The sequence below is a fragment of the Sinocyclocheilus anshuiensis genome, unplaced genomic scaffold, assembly GCF_001515605.1.
Source record: "Sinocyclocheilus anshuiensis isolate Anshui unplaced genomic scaffold, SAMN03320099.WGS_v1.1 scaffold75, whole genome shotgun sequence".
NCBI lineage: Eukaryota > Metazoa > Chordata > Actinopteri > Cypriniformes > Cyprinidae > Sinocyclocheilus > Sinocyclocheilus anshuiensis.
The window spans coordinates 534,763-556,269 of record NW_015549634.1 but is presented as its reverse complement, the minus strand read 5'-3'; the positions used below and the strand labels follow the sequence as shown (position 1 = coordinate 556,269).

Sequence of the window (21,507 nt, the reverse complement as noted above, 5' to 3'; positions counted from 1 at the left end):
TTTATGGAGTAACGCAATATTGTAATGCATTACTTTTAAAAGTAACTTTCCCCAACACTGGTAGTAACACAAAAAAAAAATTATACATACAGGGCCTGAATTTCATTTTGGAAAATGGGGAGGAATTCCCCCTTTAAGTGGCTCTTATGGGGGGGGATTTTTTTAATTTGAGGGGGGAGTTAGGGTATTTCAGGGATCTAACTGTTACACATAAGTTTTGTTTCTCAACTGTTTTTAAAATAACACTGGCTAGTCTTCAATGCTGTCCTGCAGACAGCAGGTTTATTTAGGTTGCTGTCTCTTTAAGACCTCATGCATGGATCTAACTGTTAGTTTTGTTTCTCAACTGTTTACATTCACTTAATAGCCTATATACTGACAATGTTTAGTATTAAATCGACTGTTTACATGAATACTCATCAAGACGGGCATTTTGACATAATTTTGTATGTATTTGGCCGTTTACGTGCAACACAACTTCATTCTGTAGTCGTGCGCTTTGGGTGTGAGCTCACAGAAACTGTGCGTATAAAGCACTAATACCACACTGTAAAAATACTCTGATACAAGTAAAAGTCCTGTAAAGTAAGTATAATCAGGTATAAACATTACTTAATGTAAGTATAATCAGGAAAATTGATTTAAAGGTTATTATTCCTAAAACGTTAATGCACATCAGCAACAAATGTGCTCGACGCCGGCTCACATTGAAAATGAATGACTTCCGGCCACTTTGATGCTCTCGACGGCGGCGGTGTGAACGCACAGAAAGGAGTCTCACAGTTTAAAATTGTTAGACTCAAAAGCACGCGCAAGTGATACATTCCGTCTGTCCCGAACATCTTTAAGGCTAAAATATTTACGGGAATTTCCCACCTTACATGTGCGGAAACTGAAACACCGGCCAGTTGTATCAAAAAAAGCAGCCCAAATTTTATCAACCTGCCCAACGCATTTTTTCCCCGGCCTGACCAATTGGGTGGGAACCCGTGCCCAATCTGGCAACACTGACGCAGAATTAAGCCACAGCTCACTAGCAGCCCGTGTGTTGGGGGTAACGCGAGTTACGTAATCAGATTACTTTTTCAAGTAACTAGTAAAGTAACGCGTTGCTTTTTCATTTACAAGAAAATATCTGAGTTACTTTTTCAAACAAGTGACGCCAGTTACTTTGTTTTCCCATTTATTCACTGACAGCTCTCATGTTGAGAGAAATCTGGAGTAAGTAGGCTACAGAGGCATTCATTGTGTGCCCTGTGTATGGTTAGTTCTAGACTAAATATGAACATGCATTTACTCATCTCACCTGCACAAAAACAGATTCAGCATTCCTCCAGATGAATAAAGAACAGTGAAATGCAAACTCAGAATATGATGCAAATCTGCTACTTAAATGGTTAATAACACAAATATCCTTTATGTATTTAATCTCATTTTATTAACCAATGTCTTTGCTGCTGAGCTTCGATTATCAAATTAAATCATACTAATAAGCAAAAAATACTTTAGATAAACTAACATTTGTGCTTCTTTTTTTTATTGCTGAAGAGTGTTGAACTTTCTTCTCCTGCATTCTGCTGTACAGACGTGAATTGACTTTTCCTGAGGTTTATTCATTTCACTTTTTGGTGTGAAATGGCTTTTACATTTACCAAAAATAGAACTTTATATATTAAAAACAAACAAGATAGCCCAGCCCAGATTTGAAAAATAACGCAAAAGTAACGTAACGCATTACTTTCCATAAGTAACGTAATTAGTTACTTTTTTAAGGGAGTAATGCAATATTGTAATTAGGGATGCACGATATATCGGCCACCATATCGGTATCGGCCAAAATGTTCATATCGGTGCATCCCTAATTGTAATGCATTACTTTTAAAAGTATGCTCAAGTATATGCTCACATATAAGGCACTGCATGGTCTGGCCCCTCAATATCTGTCTGCACTTTTAACTTTATATACACTCAAGCGTCATTTACGGTCCTCACAAGCTGGTTTATTTTGTGGTTTAACTTTCCCCAGCAGCATGCAGTCACGCTAGAAAGTTAGTGAACCTTTAAAGGGATAGTTACCCCAAAAATGAGACTTTTGTTATCATTTAATCAAGTAGATCCAAACCTGTATGAATTAGTAAACAAACTCTTGACTTCCCACTGACTAGTATTTATCTAAATATCTTTGTTGGAAAAAGTTTATGCACCACTTATTTAAAGATTCTAATGGAGGAAGGTGTTTTAACACTGACATATGAAATAATAGTTTTTTTTTTTTAACAGTTTATTGAACCTTTAGCCTAGATATATATAGAAATGTTTGCATATGTGTTTTAGCTTATTTGTATCAAGTATCATATTTGATCCATCAGGTTTTTATGGCTCGTATAGTCTGATATAGAGGAAAAACAACTCAATTTTAGTATGCAATTTGGTGCAGATGCTGATATATTTATATGACCAAAATTCTGATGCTTGTAAATCAATGAAATCTTTTTACCAGTATAGCAGATACTTACATAAAATTATATAAATATCAGTCGTCACTCTGTATCTCCAATTATATGACGAGATTTAAATGATCAAAACATATAATGCAATGCAATACAGTGATGATTGAGAGATGAAGAATGCCTGATGATCATGTGTGATTTTCACTGATTTTATTAAGTGGGATGTCTAATTTATAAGTTTAAAGCTAAGCAGCTTTAGACCAGTAAGTGCTTATATGCTACTGTAAATGAAAATCAGATATTGAAGTTCAAACTTATTTTAGTCTTTTGTTAACCTTTGGCCTATATAAGCAGAACACACTTGATAAACCTGCCGCCCACACACACTCACACACATATATGTATTGTTTGGTCAGTGGTATATACACATTGGGTGTGGGATTGCAATGATGAAATGTTCACTCCTCAAAGGCTTTAAAGATTCCTTATCATGCTAATGTCTTCTTGGTTAAGATGTGTGTACAGACAGGGCCGGCCCGAGTGTTTGTGTGGCTCTAAGCAAGATTATAAAAATGGGACTCAGCACTATAAAAGTGCTGTCTTAAAAATATATTAATAAGACTTTTGCAAGGAAAAGAGGACTAAAAATAATCATACAATGCTAGTGCAGCATATTAAATAAATATATAAATAATAATTTAATTTGAATTTAATAAAAAAATAAAATGAAATTTTATTCACACACACATACATGCATGCGCACAACTGATATGTGTAAATATGTGCTATAACAGAACTATGTGCAAAAGATAAAACTGTAAAACTATAAAACAAAAATGCAAATCACTGTACAGCAATGAGGGATAAAAATAAACAACTATAAATATATCTGAATAGGATATTAAAATGTACCTCATCACTGTAAAAATTTTAAAAATAATTATTGGAAAAAACTAAACCATTTCTCGACCCGAAGCAATTTGCCTACAGGGCAGGGAGAGGTGTGCAGGATGCGACACTGACCTTACTGGACCTGTTGTATAAACATCTGGAGGGTAGTAGTAACCATGCAAGGCTATTATTTGTAGATTTTTCTTCTGCATTCAACACGATCCAACCAAGCTTGTTGGTTCACAAGCTTAGGTCGAGTTTTGGTGTGGATGCAAGAATGGCCGCTTGGTTACTAGATTTCCTTACAAATAGGTCTCAGAGGGTAAGGGTTAATAGCGTTCTGTCAGGCCCTATAACTACATCTATTGGCTCCCCACAGGGGTGTGTACTTTCTCCTCTCCTTTACATCCTATACACAAATGAGTAGTCAGCTTGAGAATCGGTACATTCTTAAGTTTGCTGATGACACAGTTATTGTGAGTATGTTGGTTGGTGAGGAGAGGGAACACGGGCCTATTGTCGAGTATTTTGCAAATTGGTGTCGAGAGGCTGGTCTACTTCTGAATACTGAGAAAACCAAGGATATGTGCCTCGACCTGCGACGAAATCAGGCAGCAGTTCCATGTACTATTGTCGATAATCATTTGATTGAATTGGCCGAAAGTTATAAGTACCTAGGTACTATTATCGTTAATAAATTACATTTTGCAGAGAATACCAATAGATTGTGTAAGATGAGCCAACAAAGACTTTATTGTCTGCGCAAATTAGCTAAATTTAATATTGGTAAGACATTGATGACTGCTTTTTATAAGGCATATGTTGAATCGATTTTAACTTTTTCATTGATTTGTTGGTTTGCCTCTTTAAAGGTCAAACAAAAGAATTCTCTATCAAAGAACTGCAGTAAAGCACTAGGTGTGAAATTGCGTTGGTTGTCAGATTTGTTTGACATTCAGGTGATAAAGAAAGCGCATCACATCATATCTGACACATCTCACCCTCTTTATGATTCATTTCAGACCCTCCCCTCAGGATCCTTGTATAGGGTCCCTTTAGCTAAGACAAACAGATTAAAATGTTCGTTTGTTCCATATGCTATCAAGTTGCTTAATTCAAATAGGAAGAGGTAGTTTTTTGTCCTTTTTTAATGTGCTATTAATGTTGTGCATTTGTCTGTCTTGTATGTGGTGAAATCTATCATGCTGCAGAACAATTGCCCCTAAGGCGGACAATAAAGTTTTTACAATTACAATTTAAAATAATTAAATAAATTTTTTTCATTTTAAACATTTTTGTACTTATTTAAAAACAATATTATGTAGTGTGTGACATATTAAATATATTTTTCTATAATTATATTATGGCAGAACTATGCAAAAGTTACAGCAGTTTTTGTGGAAACAAACGAAATGTGCAATTGCTGCAAATCATGTACAAAAATGAGGGATAAAAAAATTAAGATCTAAAAATCTTAATACTGAGAGAGCAAGAGAAAGCAGATCTTTGTCTAATTAATTGTGTTTATTGTGTTAATTTTACTTTTGTACATTATTCGTGATAAACCATGACATTGTTTGGAAGGAAAAACATTCTTACAAGTTGTCTTATGCAAAAAACAGAACATTTTCGGGGATGTCAACCAAAGTGAATGAATTAAACAAAGATGAATTGATATGAGACACGGACTATTATGAAAATCTGGAATCTGAGGGTGCAAAAGAATCAAACTATTGAGAAAATCATCTTTAAATTTGTCCAAATGAAGTTCTTAGCAATGCATATTACTAATCAAATATTAAGTTTTGATATATTTACGGTAGGAGATTTACACAATATCTTCATGGAACATGATCTTTTTGATTTTTGGCATAAAAGAAAAATCAATAATTTTGACCCATACAATGTATTGCTGGCTAATGCTGCAAATATACCTGTGCTACGTATGACTGCTTTTGTGCTCCGGGGTCACATATAAGCATGTAAATGCCCTGATGTGTGCAGGTGTCAGAGATGAGTTACCCCGGATACCCTCCTGCAGGTGGAAGTTACCCGCCTGCCTCCGGCCCGTATCAGCAGGCCCCAGGCGGATATCCACCCCAACCGGGAGCCTACCCTCCCCAGGGCGGATACTACACCCCTCAGCCCGGCGCGTTTCCCCCCGGAGCAGGATACCCCCCCCAGGCCAGCGGATACCCTCCCCAGGCTGGCGGTTACGCCCCCCAGGCTGGCGGTTACCCTCCTCAGGCTGGCGGTTACCCAGCTGCCCCGGGAGGAGGCTTCCCGCCCCAGGCAGGAGGTTACCCCGCCGCCCAGCCCGGGACCTACCCCAACATGCCCCCTGCAGGTCAGTGCGGTTAGTCTGAGCTCTGCACGCAGGAGCATCATGGGATTGTTGTTGGTCGTAGTGTGTGTTTCTGATGCTCTGATGTTATTAATGGGCTTCACAACTGACCACAGCTTCTGAAAAACTGAGCACTAATGGGATGTATTGGCAATTAAAAATGAGTCATATTGTGTTCTAATGAGTTCTAATGTCAGTTTGCATGCTTGTAAAAAATAAGATTGGAGGGGAAAATCTTTGTCTATGCATTGAGTTTGAAATGCATCAGTTCCCATTTATGATGCATCATTTTTTTAAAAATTAAATATATTGTATTTTTAATTTATAAATATATATGTGTGTACATGTGTATATAATTTTTTAGATATATTAATAAGAGCACATTTCTTCTCACTAATTTGACAATTGACAGTGAATCTGTTTGCATGCTGGTAAAAATAGACAGTTATTTCTGTGCTGCAGAAAACCTCCGCATCCGGTCATTAAAACGAAATGTACTGTACTGTAGAATGTACTTTTCAAAGTAATAATAACAACAACGACAACAATAATAGTTTATTTTACATTTTCACACATTTTTCTTACATGTTGTAATTTAAACAGTTCTAAAAATGAATTTATCAAATTTCAGTTGATTACATTGTTTTATTTCATTTTTTATTCTTAATAAAAAATATATTTTTATTAAGTTTTATTCATTAATTTAACAAAAATACATTTTATTTACATTTTTATTAATTTATTTGATTTCTGCTATTTTGATAATAATATTTGCATTAAATCATAATACACAGAATCCATAAAAATTAAAACAGACCACACAGAATTTCTTAAAGAAATCAACCACATTTCATAATGTTAATGTTAAAATTGTTAAAGTTTTAATTTGATTGCTTAGACATCCTTTTTGATTATTAAAATGTAATCAAAACTTGAAAACAGAATACAGAAAAACTAAAACAGAAAGCTAAGAATTTTTTTAGGAAAAATCTAACAGAAAAAATCTAATGGATTTAATAAAGCCCTAAAAGTGTTTATTTTCAAATGCATCTGTTTCTGTTTTTCATGCATCATGTGTAATTAAAAAAAAATGATATAGTTGCATAATTCTTTGTGTTGTTTGTTGTGCTTTGATTTTCTGTGTTTCTGTATTGTTATACGAGTTATTTGTGTTGTTAGCAGGTGGATGGGGCGCCCAACCCGGCTTTGGAGCTGTAAGAATCCCTTTATTTCTGCCTCTTTTATTGTGCATAGTCAGTTGTGTGATGTATTTTTAAATGCACTACAGAATTAGATCGATTAAGCTCTACTACTGAAGTGCGCATCATGTGACTCGTCTTATAAATGTCCTGTGCTCTGTGCAGCCAGGTGGAGGAATGCCTCAGGGTTACCCCGGGGTCCCAGCGCCGGGACAGCAGCCCATGCCAGTGTACCCAGGTGCTCCAAACCCGTCAATGCCCGGGTACGGAGGGGGCGTCCCGACCGGCCCGACACCACCGGCCGCTCCTGCTGTCAATGTGAGACACTGTCAGCTTCATCAGCCACTAGGAGCTTTTGTTTGGTTTAGATTATCATGGTCACTGACCTGAAATTACAAACTTTCATCATCTAGAATCGCTCTTATGTGTATAGTCAAAATGAAACCTTATCCAGTAATCCAAGAACAAACTGTCAAGAAATGCATTGGTCAGACAGTGTGGAAACCTTGACTTTAATACATTAATCTGCCCAGCTAACCACTATTTTTCAGCTGTAGCCCAGAGCAGGTAGAACAAGAGAGACATAAAAGAAAACAGGAAATAACAACACTTGACCTCAGTGGTTTGATAACTTCCTGTTGAAACAGGAAACTGGACATGTTTTATTTTTACAATACAACCGTTTTCTGTAGTTTGAAGTGAATGTGAAATAGCTTTCACAATCCATTTACTTCGCACACACACACACACTTACACAATTTTATGTATAGATATATTGGATATATTTTACTAATTATATATAATACATTTTTATGCAATTACTTTCTGATTAATGTATTACAAATAGTGCTGTCAAACGATTAATCGCATCCAAAATAAAAGTTTTTGTTTTCAGAATATATGTTGTGTGTGTACTCTGTGTATATTTATTATGTATATATAAATACACACACATGTATATATTTAAGAAAAATATGTTATGTTTATATATTAAATACATTTATATATAATATAAATTATATAAATATAAATATATACTTGTAAATACATGTAATATTTTCAAAATATATACTGTGTGTGTGTGTTTATATATACATAATAAATAATTGCATTTTTAAAATTTATTTACAATTTATAAAATATATAATAAAAATAGAAATGTAAAATCACATTGCAATATGTGACTGATTGGAAGTGTTTCCTGATGTTTGTTGTGTTGTTTATGTTTAGAAGGGTTACCGCGGTACCATCAAGGACTTTCCTGGCGCCGATCCGCTCAGAGACGTCGAGGTGTTACGGAAAGCCATGAAGGGCTTCGGTGAGAAGAAATTCACCCAAAATTATTTCCGTTTATTTGAACCACAAAAAATGTTTTGTATACTGTACGTTCACATGTCTTAAAATACAGAGATCTGGATGTGTTTTGCTCGCAGGAACCGATGAAAACGCCATTATTGAGCTTCTCGGCAGTCGATCCAACAAGCAGCGAGTGCCGTTGAAGGCGGCGTATAAAACCACTTACGGCAAGGTGAACATATGAGGAGTGAAGCATCAAATACCTAATAATGTAAAAGACTGTGTTGTGGTTTCTTACGTATAACTTTGCGTTTAAAATGCTTTGTAGGATCTGGTTAGCGACCTGAAGTCGGAGCTGAGAGGAAACTTTGAAAGTCTGGTGCTGGCCATGCTGAAGGCTCCTGCGCACTTCGATGCCTCTGAACTCAGGGAGGCCATATCGGTGAGATTTACTTTCTTTCCCTTCATTTTTCAGGAAAATATGTGCAAATCCACTCAGATACTAGATATACCGGTCAATTGTTTAAACATCTCTTTTCCAAATCCTAGCAAGCTGCCTTGCCTCTACAATCGTACATGCAATGCTGATAAAAGCTGAGCATCCCAGTGTAGTATGCAGGGAAACAAGCCAAGCGTGCTTTTGCTTAATCTCATATGCTGCTGCGCTCATTAAAGAAACACAGATACATAATTACAGAGTCGAGAGCAGAAATACTGCCAGACTGGAATGAATGACGCGCTCTGAGTCTGTGATTATCATCCCGCATTGGAAAAATATGCTGAAAATGTGAAAGAATCCTGATGATTGAGTGACTGAAAACGAAATATATTTGGAAGCTTGTTTCTGCCACGGGATAAAAAGATAATAAAGGTAATTGCTACATTTTCTCTCACAATTCTGACTTTTTTTCCTGGAGAATTCTCAGTTTCTTAACAAGACTCGGACTTTGTTTCTCTGAATTGCGAGTGTGCATCTCGCAATTCAGTTTTTTTGCTACAGAATAAAAAATAAAAAAGGTAATTGCTACATTTTCTCTCACAATTCAGACTTTTTTCCTCAGAATTGCGTGATATAAACTCAGAATTGTGAGATATAAACTCGCAATTCTGATAATTAAAAGGAGAATTGTGAGATATAAACTCTAAATTGTGAGAAAAAAGACAGAATTGTGAGATTAAAAGCCGCAGTTATCTTTTTTTGTTTTTTATTCCATGGCATAAGAAAAACAAGACACAAACTCAGAATTCAGATAAAAAAAGTCACATTTTGAGATTATATTTCGCAATTCTGACTTTTTTTGATGATAATGAGAAATAAATTGAATTGTGAGGTTGCAATTACCTTTTTAATTTTATTAGATTGTGGCAGAATCAGCTTTCTTAAATAGCAGGCTGTGACTATGAGGATGCTTAATAGTATAAAGTTTTTAGTGAATAAACAAAAAAATTATTATAGCTTTAAAATCATGTATCTTGATTCTGCATAAAAACCTTGATTCCCAGCTCAGGTTATCAGAAAATGTAAAATACATTGTTAAAAACATGTCTCTTAAGTCACAGCTGGTCAAAATTGTATTGTTGAGAGCAAAAAACACATGTTAAGTCATATCGGTGTAGGCTAAAAGTCACATTTTATTATTAGATTCAGAAAAATAGCAGTAAATGAAGAAGTTTACAAACAAATGTTTTTAAAACCAAACATAAATGTACATTACTTTAGTTCCTCTCACTCCACAACAAATCATTTAAGTTTAACAGTTTTCAGATGACAAGAGGAATGAAAGATATAAACATAAATTATAGTGTCATTCATCATAAACAACATTTATTTTAAATTGCAAGCCTAAACAAATGTATTTAAAGCAAAACTGAAACTATGAGGGTGTGTGAAATGTGCCTCACGTACTTCTCCCATTCGGGACACCAATCCAAATGTTTTGTGTGCTTGACGTTAATTGCATTATACAAGTTGATTTGGAATTTAAGTCACAGCACTTTTCAGATGATTGAAAATTGAGATTTGTATTTGTAATTAGTGCTTTGCTGGCATTTTCAGGGTGCAGGAACCGATGAGGCCTGTCTCATAGAGATTCTGTCCTCTCGTAGCAATGCTGAGATTCGTGAGATTACTAAGATCTATAAAACCGGTGAGTCTGTGTTCACAAACCCACTGAAGATCTCAGATCACGTGTTTAGATAGTAGAGGTTTATGAGAAACTGCTTCAGATGAGTGTTTGTTGTCTAGAGTACGGTAAATCTCTGGAGGACGCCATCAGCGGAGACACGTCTGGACACTTTCGCCGTCTGCTCGTTTCTCTGTCTCAGGTACAGACACCCAGAGGCCCGTATAGTCAGCTTTGGATCTTTCATTACATCTTACATATTACTCTTGTTGGGCATTTGATGCATTGAGGATCATTAATCACAAGGTTTTTAAGCCATATTTAAAAAAATATGAACAATAACAAACAAAATACAAAACAAATAGTTTCTTGTAAATCAAACTTGCAGACATTTTTTCAGATAGCCAAAACCTCTTGGATGACAGTGGTTTAATTGAATTTCATTTCATTTAATTTTAAGCAGAAATAAATGACTTGTAAAACATTGTAATCTTATGAATAAATATTTGACATTTGCTGCAGATCAGTGTTATTTTAGTATTATTTATAGTGTTATAGTATACATATACTATTTCTTTTAAATAAAAGGGACAAAGAATGACATTTTTAACAAAAACAATAACAACCGCTACAATTGAACACAAAAAATATCGAATTTCCTTTGAAAACTGGAAGCGAAATCAGAACTATACAGATAAAATTCTTTGCATCGCTTGTTTTCAGGGTAATCGAGATGAGAAAGAGACTGTGGATATTTCGATGGCCAAACAGGATGCTCAGGTTGGAGACAAGACTTTATTTGCTTAAACAAATTCACATTTTGATGTAAATGTGCATTTTAGGTTGCTGTCATCCACCTGCATGCATTTGTGTGATGTTTTCTGTGTTGCAGAAACTCCACGCTGCAGGAGAGAATAAAGTCGGCACGGACGAGTCTCAGTTTAATGCGATTCTGTGTGCTCGCAGTAAACCTCATCTGAGACAAGGTAAAAACCCACCAGCCCACTGTGCTTAAATGGCCACAGAAATACACAGGAACTGCTGTTATTTCCCTAACTAGGACAATCTGTTCAAAAGCACTCAACTAGAAAGAGATTTATTCATTTGAGTTCCCTGAATCAGATGAAACATCCTCAACTGCTGTTGCTGTTTTCAGTTATTTCCTCTGCTTTATTTGCTCTTTCTTAGACCATCATTGCCAAAAATGAAATTTCAAACCTGTTATTTCTAACACTAAACATTTCATGGTGAATGTAGCTGTCAAGCTCTAAAAAGCACAAAAAAATGCTTAAATATCATAACAGTCATCCATTTGACTTATGCACTATATTAGAAGTCGTATGATACAGTAGTTTTGTGTAAGGAATAGACTGAATATAAAATAATTATTCACTGATAGGGTTGCAAAGGGGTGTAAAATTTCCGGAAACCTTCCAAAAATCCCTGCAATATTCCAAAAAATCCTGGAATGTTTCCGAAATTTACTGGAAATTTTCCACCTTTTTGCAACCCTATTCACTGATAATGCAGATTTAATGATGCATTACACCAGATTTGTACAGATTGTCAGTAACGTTTGTGCATGATGTCTTTCGCAGTGTTTCATGAGTACCAGCAGATGTGCGGCAAAGACATTGAGAAGAGCATCTGCGGTGAGATGTCTGGAAACGTGGAGTCTGGAATGGTGGCAGTGGGTGGGTATTGAGCTCTTGATTGGTCCAGAGCAGAAACGTCAGCCAACAGCTGATCTAGATGAAGCAGGCAGTGATGAGAAACAGCCAGTTACAGCACTGGAATAGAATCAGTTTGGAATAAGATGCAGATTGGAGGATATGATGAGTAAAATGCCTAAATGTTTTGCATATGCAAACATGACACAATAGGCAAAACCATTGTTTTTTTCATGCACAGGTCTCAATTCTAAGATTTTGGGCTGTTTTGAGTTTTTTTAGATTAGTGAAAGGAAAACATCCAAAATACACATTTGTGTGTTTGTTTTATTGCACTTTTTGCATCTGCAGATTTCAATTATAATACATATCTCTAAAAGTTTTTCCTCCACTTCAGCAGCACTTACAAACACCAAACTTAGCAGTTTTATTCCTGTCTATATTCTGAAGGTTTTTACTGAGGGGTTTGTTCATATATCATTGGCCTGATTTATTATTACATTTGATCTGTTTTTGGCTTTAGATTTCATTTACAATACATTTCTTTAAAGGAGGTTTTTTCAAAAAGAGTTTTTTCTCCACTTCAGCAGCACATACATACACCAAAAATTACAGTTTTATTCCTTTCTGTATTAGGAAGGTTTTTACTGAAGGATTTGTTCATATATGATTGGCTGGATTTTATTATTACTTTATCTATTTGTGTCTGTAGATTTCAATTACAAACCGTATCTTTAAAAGTTTTTTCTCCACTTCAGCAGCACCTACACACACCAAACTTAGCAGTTTTATTCCTGTTTATATTCTAAAGGTTTTTACTGTGGGGTTTGTTCATATATCGTTTGATCTGGTTTATATAGCATTTTACTCCTAAAAGCATGGTGAAAGTGTATTTTTCCTGGCTGTTGACAGTATTTTCTGATTTCTGGAGTTATAAAAAGAGAAATCCAAAATCCTCTCTGTAAAAACCTTTAACTCTAATATGTCAACAAAATAAAAAAATATTTTGAACCTGGCTTTATCCAATGTTCAGATTTATTTAATTAGATAATGGGTAATTTGCATAACATTTAAGAAAACTTGTAACACAAAACAACGGTATTAAATGCATGTTCCTAGTACACTTTTGTTGCACTTCTACAGTGTCTTTGATTTATGTGAATGTTTGTCGCCAAAGTTTATCATATGTTTCCTCTTTAAACATTTTAAAATGAAAGGCGTATTACTTATAATATTGCAACATGATTATGATACAAAATTGTATTCTGCAACTGATTAAATGTGTAATCTCAATAAACTATTCCTCTTTCTGTAATATGAAGTAATGTGTATAGTTTCTAATCATGTTCCATCTGTGTATTTTTCAGTGAAGTGCATTAAAAACACTCCTGCCTACTTTGCTGAACGTCTCCACAAAGCCATGCAGGTAGAGAATGTGCGGTTATGTGGTTGTTTTGCTATGGTTTTGTCATTCAGAAGCAGGTCTGATGGTTAGAAGTGGGTTATTTTTATGTACGCTCCAGCACTGTGCATGAGGCTTGTTTTCTGAACATTATATGTATGCATGTATGTTAGTAAAATCCCACTGTGTGTCAATATGCATGCATGACCTGTTGATGTTCACCTTTATTTAGGGTGCAGGAACCAAAGACCGGACTCTGATCCGCATCATGGTGTCCCGCTCTGAGGTGGACATGCTGGATATCAGGCAGGAGTATCTGCGGCTGTACGGGAAGTCGCTCTACACTGCCATCTCTGTACGTCTCACACACACATGTACAATACACTGCACGATTCTTATGCTTTATTCACACATGTACAACACACACAATATGTGGCTGTGGGAAATTTGTGTCGCCCACTGATTCAGCTGCAGACCACAGATTTTTGTGTATGCATGAGTGCTGCTGCTAAATAACACGTGAGGTTCTTCTGCTTTAAAAAGCAAACTATAACATGCATATGCAGTGCTAAAATATATATTATTTTAACAGTATCTATTTTTTTTATATATGTATATACATACAAGTAATTTTTAAAGCTTAATTAAGTAATACATTTAAGAGTTTATTTATGCTTCTGTAGCTAGAAATAGAATTGTGACTGTTCTGAATATTTTTTTTAGCATATTATTTTTCTCAAATCTTCAGGGAGACACCTCTGGTGATTACAAGAAACTGCTCCTGAAGCTATGCGGAGGAAGTGACTGAAGAACCAGGAAGTCAGATGCGTTACCATGACGACTGGATATGTGACGTCATCATATTAATCACGCTCGTATATCAATGTGTCAAATAATATCACTAGTGTCATGTTAACTAATACTGTAATATCTCTTTACAGCTTTATTAATTTCACAGCCAAAAATAGGATTTCATTTGTGCCATAGAAAAATGATTACTATAATACAGTTCATTATTAGTTTTATTTTGCTATCTATTCAGACTATGCATGATATCTAGAGAAACTATATTTTGTACAGCGTCTTCAGCACCTGATGCCAAATCTGTGCTGTCACTCGCAACCAAAAATACAATCTGTTCTTCATCTCTGAAATCTGAAATGCCTTGGATGACTGAGTCTCTTGAAGTACTGAAATATATGCCATAGTTTTTATATAGTGAGCTTTATGATCTCTATGCAAGAAGAATATAGGATTATATCAATCATCATGAAGGTCTTGATGGGTCAGTCTCATGAAAACGTGTCATATTTCACCCCAAAATCAAAATATAAAATTAGAAATGATCTTTGCTTAAAGAAAGTCAAGGCTATTTTAGGAACATTGAGCTGTTTGCATCATCACACTTTTTCATGACAATTAGGCAAATTTTTCTGCTAAATTTCCTGTAATGCATAATAGGTGTTTCTTTTTTGTAATTCTAATTTTTCTTAATAGTGATTCTTAATAAATGTTGTTTTAAACTAATGTAATCATATTTTGTACTACAAATACTAACATTGCTTAATAAATTTTTTTTATTTACATATTCTTCCATCATGGTAATGCATATCTGTGTCTCTAATACAGACATTTGTTTTATTTGAGTTTGGGATGAAATATGATCAGTTTTGTGAGATTGGCCCTGTTTGTTGTCATCGTCCATGACTAGCATGAATGTGAATCGCTGCAGCAGTAGAGGGCAGTAAAGTCAGCAATCTTTCATCCTGATAATCACTAGCTAAACAGGAGATTCTGACCTGTTTATTAACATGAAGAAGACCACTCTTTTCAGGGATTTCTAGCCTGTTTTTTTTAGTATGTTCACTCAAACTAATCTGTACTGTTGTGTAATAACATTTGTGTCTGGTTAATAAAAACACTTCATGAATGATTCTCAAGTGAACTTCAGCTCTATTATATTATATTTTATTATATTAATTATATTATATTATGTTATGTTATGTTATGATATATTATATGTGACCCTGGACCACAAAACCAGTGTCAAAACAACCCAATAGCTGGGTTTGTCCCTTTTTAACCCAGCAGTTTTTAGAGTGTATTATGTTATGTTATGTTATGTTCATTCATTTTCAGATTTCAGATGTTTCTTTTATGTGTCTTCTCTATTATCAGCATGCAACCCCTGGTAGATGGCCAGTAAATGAAGTGATTTGATTGGCTGATTGGATAAACAGGTCATTATTGATGACCTCAGGTCTGCTGTGCTGTGTGCCGCTCCATTAGTGTCCGTTCACTTCATCTGTGTGTTTTGTCTATAATCATGTGAATCCGTTTATCTACACAATTTCAAATGCCATCTGTGAAGTGAGTTTGTCTGATGGAGATTATGTGAATCTGTAATCTGATCATCAGAGCTTCACATTCAAACATTCAATGCACATGCAGCTTTAGCATATACTGTACACTACAAGAATAATGCATGAACATCCATCAACAAATCCTCTCAAATCAGTCTTAACGCTGCAGATTCTGCCTCCATTTACAGCGATTTAAATAAATTCACAGTGAGCAACACAAAAGCAAAGACAATACAGCACAAAATACAGTTTTAAAAGTAGAAAGAAACGTTGACTGAGCTCTCAGAACGAGAGTACTTTTCATAAATGTAATGTTGGGGCAAGTTGTCACGTCTTTTAAATGTTGGTCAATTGATTAAATACATTTTCCTTTGGCCAAAACAGTTTGGATGTATGAGGGTTATTATAGTTAACTAAAACTAAAAAAAACAACTACTACTTCAAAGAAAATAAATGTTAATTGAAAAATAAATAAATACTGTAACTGATTGTATTTCAGCTAGTTTTTATTGAGATAAATTTGTACTAAAATACTAAAACTAAAATAAAAATGTAAAAATATAGACAGGAAAAACCTTAAACTAATAAAAATGAAAATTAGCCTACTAAAAGTTTAGATAAAATTAAAATTAAAACAGAAAATCTAAAACTAAAAACTAATTTAAAACATTTATAAAAAACTATAATAATATCTAAATTATACTAAAATATCTCTGATATGTATCAGTATGTTTTTGTGCTGTTTTACAATTGTTTTGCTGTTTAAGATTTCGGACTTAAGACTGCTTTTGTGCTCCAGGGTCACATATTATATTATAGTATAGTACATTATATTTTTAATGAAGTGAGGCCAAATTTCGTTTTGGAATGTTTTAATCAAAGAGAAATTTTGAAAACCCTTTAGAAAATTTTGTTTTTATTTGCTGTTTATATTTAATTTGTTTATTTAATTACTTATTCTATCTTTATAAAAAACTATAATAATATCTAAATTATACTAAAATATCTCTGATATGTATCAGTATGTTTTTGTGCTGTTTTACAATTGTTTTGCTGTTTAAGATTTCAAAAAAAAAAAAAAAAAAGCATATATAAATAGCCTATAATACTTCTAGAAATCTAGGTGTTTTGTTATACTTTAGGTTTATTTATTGCAGCTTCCCAGTGTCTAAAATAACATATTTTGGGAAATGTTTTTTCATTTGTTGATCAGTTTCCTGTTTCCTCAACAGCACTTTCCTTCCTGTTTGTCTTTTCATTTGTAAAATCCTTTTACAGTTCCTCAATGATGTCACCCAATAGGAAGTGACATCATTTTGGAGGGAAATCAGCAGTGAGGATTTGACGGATTCTGTAAGGTTTGTGATGTTAGTTGGTTCGTGTCTCTCCCTGTTTGATCAAATTACATAAATTAGTGATAATAGAAAGATAACAAATATATTATTTTAATTTAAAAAAAAAAATATATACATTATTTTACACACACACACACACACACATGTAAAATGTTATTTTAAAAGAAATTAAAAAATATAAAAATGAACTGACATCCTTATCCATCCCTCAACTTGACCTCATTAGTTACAGTTATGTGAGGTGAGTGTATTTCTGATAAGTTCAAATCATGTTTTAACAGCAGCACCGTTGAATATGAGCCAACTGCATGTGTTTTATTGTCTGTGTTTGTGATGAGGATACAGGAGGCCTTCATGTTACACATTACACAGAGTTAACAACACAAAATCAAACATTATCAAAGTCAGATGTTACATATTCTGTGCTTTGTGGACTTCACGGTTTAAACCACAACCAAATTAAATTCCAAATAACCTGAGCAACAGCAAACTAAATCTGTTTTTGAGCATTAAAAATGAGCAGTGGTGGCTTTATTTCCTCATTTCAACCTTTATCTTATATTTAGGAATATAGGTTCAATTTACATATACACCTTATACATATTTTATAAATTATTCACCATTTTAAACTTTTTTTTCGCCTTCATTAGTTACATCAGTGATCATACAATGCATTTTTTTTAAGTACAAACATAAAAAGGTTATTTAAAATAGTTTTAGATGAATTAGATTTATATGTTTAGTCTGTAATTTATTTGTTTTTCATATTAGCAAGCTGAACTACTTTCCATTGTATTGTCTTTTGTTTTGTTTTTCATTTATAAATATTAATTAATTTAATATAAACCCCAACTAAAATAACACATTCGGACAGCATCACATTTTTTGAAGTAATTTTTTTGTTATTGAGATGACATCATCACCCAAAACTAGACAATTTACAGGAAATAGAACAAAACAAAACAAAAAAAAAAAGTTTTGCGACTTTGTACTCATCTAATCTCGCCAGTGAACGCCTAGGTGTGTTTGATCAGAAGTCCCGCCCCTCTCGGGTTCCCCTCCCATTTAACTGGTTTGAGTGGCACGTAAGAGCCCCGCCCCTATCTCGTTCCCCTCTCGTTAAACCTGTTTGATTGGCAGGCGGAAGCCCCACCCCATCCTCCGTTCCCCTCCCGCCGCTGGGCTTTGATTGGCAGATGATAGCAGCTGCGGAGTTGAGAAGTCATGGCGGAGCTCCGCCGCGCCTCAGATCGCTGGATTTACGGAGATAATTTGTGATAAACTGTCAAACTTTATAACAAATCTAAAATGACCGAAAGCGAGGCAAAGTTGCGAGCGGCGACGGACCAGCGTAAAACGACCTGAAACCGAGAGCTGGCAAAGATGTGAGACTCTCTGGAGCCGAAGAAGAAGAAGAAGAAGAAAAAAACCGTTGGAGTCTCCCAAAGTCGCAAACATGGCTTCTCGTTTCTTTCAATTTCACACAGAACACTCTTTAACCGGAGCTTCGTTGTTTTCAGCGCTTTGTGTCGCTCTGTGATGGATCCCAAGCACAAAGAGTTGTTAGAGCAGTGCCAGCAATGGGCTTTGATTGGCAGATGATAGCAGCTGCGGAGTTGAGAAGTCATGGCGGAGCTCCGCCGCGCCTCAGATCGCTGGATTTACGGAGATAATTTGTGATAAACTGTCAAACTTTATAACAAATCTAAAATGACCGAAAGCGAGGCAAAGTTGCGAGCGGCGACGAACCAGCGTAAAACGACCTGAAACTGAGAGCTGGCAAAGATGTGAGACTCTCCGGAGCCGAAGAAGAAGAAGAAAAAAACCGTTGGAGTGTCCCAAAGTCGCAAACATGGCTTCTCGTTTCTTTCAATTTCACACAGAACACTCTTTAACCGGAGCTTCGTTGTTTTCAGCGCTTTGTGTCGCTCTGTGATGGATCCCAAGCACAAAGAGTTGTTAGAGCAGTGCCAGCAAAAGTTGTCGGAGTCCGTCACAGATGTGGATGTGGTTGTGGAGCTGCTGGCCCAGTCAGGCAGCCTGAGCCCGGCTGAGAGAGCAGAGCTGGACGCGGACTGCTCCGGCAGCGCCGCGAAGCTCCGTCTGCTCCTCAGGACGCTGCTGGAGAAGAAGGACGGGGACCAGCTCCAGGAGTTCTGCTGGGCTCTGGAGAAAACCCAGCCGGTGCTGCTCGGCGCTCTGCTGCCTGTGGAGAACCACCACAACACGGGTAAAACCTCCACCGAGCCTCGGCTGATCGTGAGGGAAAACCTTCAGAACGTTAGCAAAGTTTACTAGTCAAACCTTGTTAGCTTAGCTTAGATGTTTGTCGGTCCAGCAGTAAGTTAGAGAGAAGTGTCCTTTAAGCTGGGTTCTGACAGGACCAACGATACGCTGTAAACAATAGGCTAAATTAATCCATAATATTCATACGAGCTATTTTCAACATATGTAGAAGCAGTATAAGGGATATCAACGCATATATGCCTAAAATAATATATGACACACATGTATATTGAATAGTTGATAACTTTTTATCTGTCTGTCTGTCTGTCTGTCTATCTGAATGAATATATTCCACACATGTATTTTGAATATTATTCTGTAAACAATAGGCTAAATTAATCCATAATATTCATACGAGCTATTTTCAACATATGTAGAAGCAGTATAAGGGATATCAACGCATATATGCATAAAATAATATATGCCACACATGTATATTGAATAGTTGATAACTTTTTATCTGTCTGTCTGTCTGTCTGTCTGTCTGTCTATCTGAATGAATATATTCCACACATGTATTTTGAATATTATTAACTTTTGAATATTAATAGCTTTTATTTCGAATTTTTAATAACTTTTCATCTATCTATCTATCTATCTATCTATCTATCTATCTATCATAAGTGAATTAATATATTCCACACATGTATTTTGAATATTAATAGCGTTTATTTAGAATTTTTAATAACTTTGATTTGAATCTGTCTGTCTGTCTGTCTTTCTGTCTGCTTATCCATCCATCTATCTGAAGCTCATATGAATGTAATATGTCACACATGTAATTTGAATTTTTCCATGTTAATAATTATCATATCTATATTTCTGTCTGTCTATCATTCTGTCTATATGAATCTGTAAATTTGTTTTTATTTTTTTCAGGTGCTTTAATTTTTTGCAGTACTCTTCAATTTTTAAGTGCAAACAAATGTTTTTAGAAAAAATGTTTCTAGATATATATAAAGTCATAAAAACTGCATGCATAATAAACAACTATGCATGAATTTGTTAATAATATTGTTTAAAACAGTTCAACATGTCAAATAGGGTTGTAGCCACATGTAATGTTTGGGATTATGTGTTGTATATAATACTTAGTTGACTATGACAGAAGCATTCATTCTTTGAATAGAGCGGTTTGGCGTGTGTCTTGTGGTCTGTGATGCGCTGGATGTGGTCAGACAGATGCTGAGATGTTCAGCTGATGTGTTTCCTTCTAGAAAACACAGACCCGCTGGTGCGTAAAGCTTTATAAAGCTGCGACTGACCTGTTGTGTAAATCTGCCGCGTGAAACATCGTACAGTAAATGTGTTACAGATGTTTCAAAGATTCCTGCGGCCAGAAAAACTCATCAGACGTGCAGGGATTTAGCCGTAAGCCAGAAATAGCTGCTGACTATAAAATAATGCAGCTTAAAGCTGGATCAAATTACATTACCTAGAAAGCCATTAAACCCATGTTACAGGAATCTGATTGGACGACATAGAAACACATGTGAGTAATATTGCACCAGTGCGGCCGCTCCAGACAGACTGAAAGAAAGTAATTTAGAGTCTGTTAAATGGAGCGTCGCCGATCAATTGGACAACTTAGAGATCTATGATGGTCGTCAGTATAAACCTCAGTGGGGGTCTGTTTGGCTTAATTTATCAGTCTCTGATCATTTCCACTCTCACTGATGTGTCCCGTCGCTCTGGGCTGTATCAACTGTGCTTCAATCAATTTAAAAAAAATAGGGTCCCGAGTGATTGTGTCCATAGTAGGCCAGCTGACTGCCTCAATTATATAAAAGCGCTATAGAGTGCAACTGCCATGCTCCAGAAGGAAAATCCCATTGATTTTTTAGCAGTAAAGACCTTTCAAAACAGAACCTGACAAGAGATCTTAGTCAGGTTTTTAAAAAACATGTTTAGAAGAATAGAACACCCAAAAATGAAAATGTGTAAAAAATGTGCTCACCCTCAAGCCATCCAAGATGAGTTTGTTTCTTCATCAGATTTGGAGAAATGTGTCATTGCATCAGTGTCTCAGCAATGGATGCTCTGCAGTGAATGGGTGCCGTCAGAATGAGAGTCCAAACAGCTGATAAAAACATCACAATAATCCACACCACTCCAGTCCATCAATTTT

General features: G+C 35.4%; 1 protein-coding gene across 1 annotated transcript in view; it reads left to right on the top strand.

Annotated features, from left to right (window-relative positions):
• Nucleotides 1–15,305, top strand: part of LOC107659687 (annexin A4-like) — a 16,400-nt gene extending 1,095 nt beyond the window's left edge. Inside the window, exons 2-15 of the mRNA XM_016448699.1 lie at nucleotides 5,346–5,688; nucleotides 6,865–6,899; nucleotides 7,050–7,202; nucleotides 8,115–8,202; nucleotides 8,318–8,412; nucleotides 8,509–8,622; nucleotides 10,237–10,327; nucleotides 10,426–10,505; nucleotides 11,027–11,083; nucleotides 11,196–11,289; nucleotides 11,902–11,997; nucleotides 13,341–13,399; nucleotides 13,608–13,730; nucleotides 14,124–15,305. Of these exons, the coding sequence (XP_016304185.1) occupies nucleotides 5,355–5,688; nucleotides 6,865–6,899; nucleotides 7,050–7,202; nucleotides 8,115–8,202; nucleotides 8,318–8,412; nucleotides 8,509–8,622; nucleotides 10,237–10,327; nucleotides 10,426–10,505; nucleotides 11,027–11,083; nucleotides 11,196–11,289; nucleotides 11,902–11,997; nucleotides 13,341–13,399; nucleotides 13,608–13,730; nucleotides 14,124–14,183 (1,479 nt within the window). The 5' untranslated portion in view covers nucleotides 5,346–5,354 and the 3' untranslated portion in view covers nucleotides 14,184–15,305. The remainder of the gene's footprint in view (nucleotides 1–5,345; nucleotides 5,689–6,864; nucleotides 6,900–7,049; nucleotides 7,203–8,114; nucleotides 8,203–8,317; nucleotides 8,413–8,508; nucleotides 8,623–10,236; nucleotides 10,328–10,425; nucleotides 10,506–11,026; nucleotides 11,084–11,195; nucleotides 11,290–11,901; nucleotides 11,998–13,340; nucleotides 13,400–13,607; nucleotides 13,731–14,123) is intronic.
• Nucleotides 15,306–21,507: the final 6,202 nt, after the last annotated feature.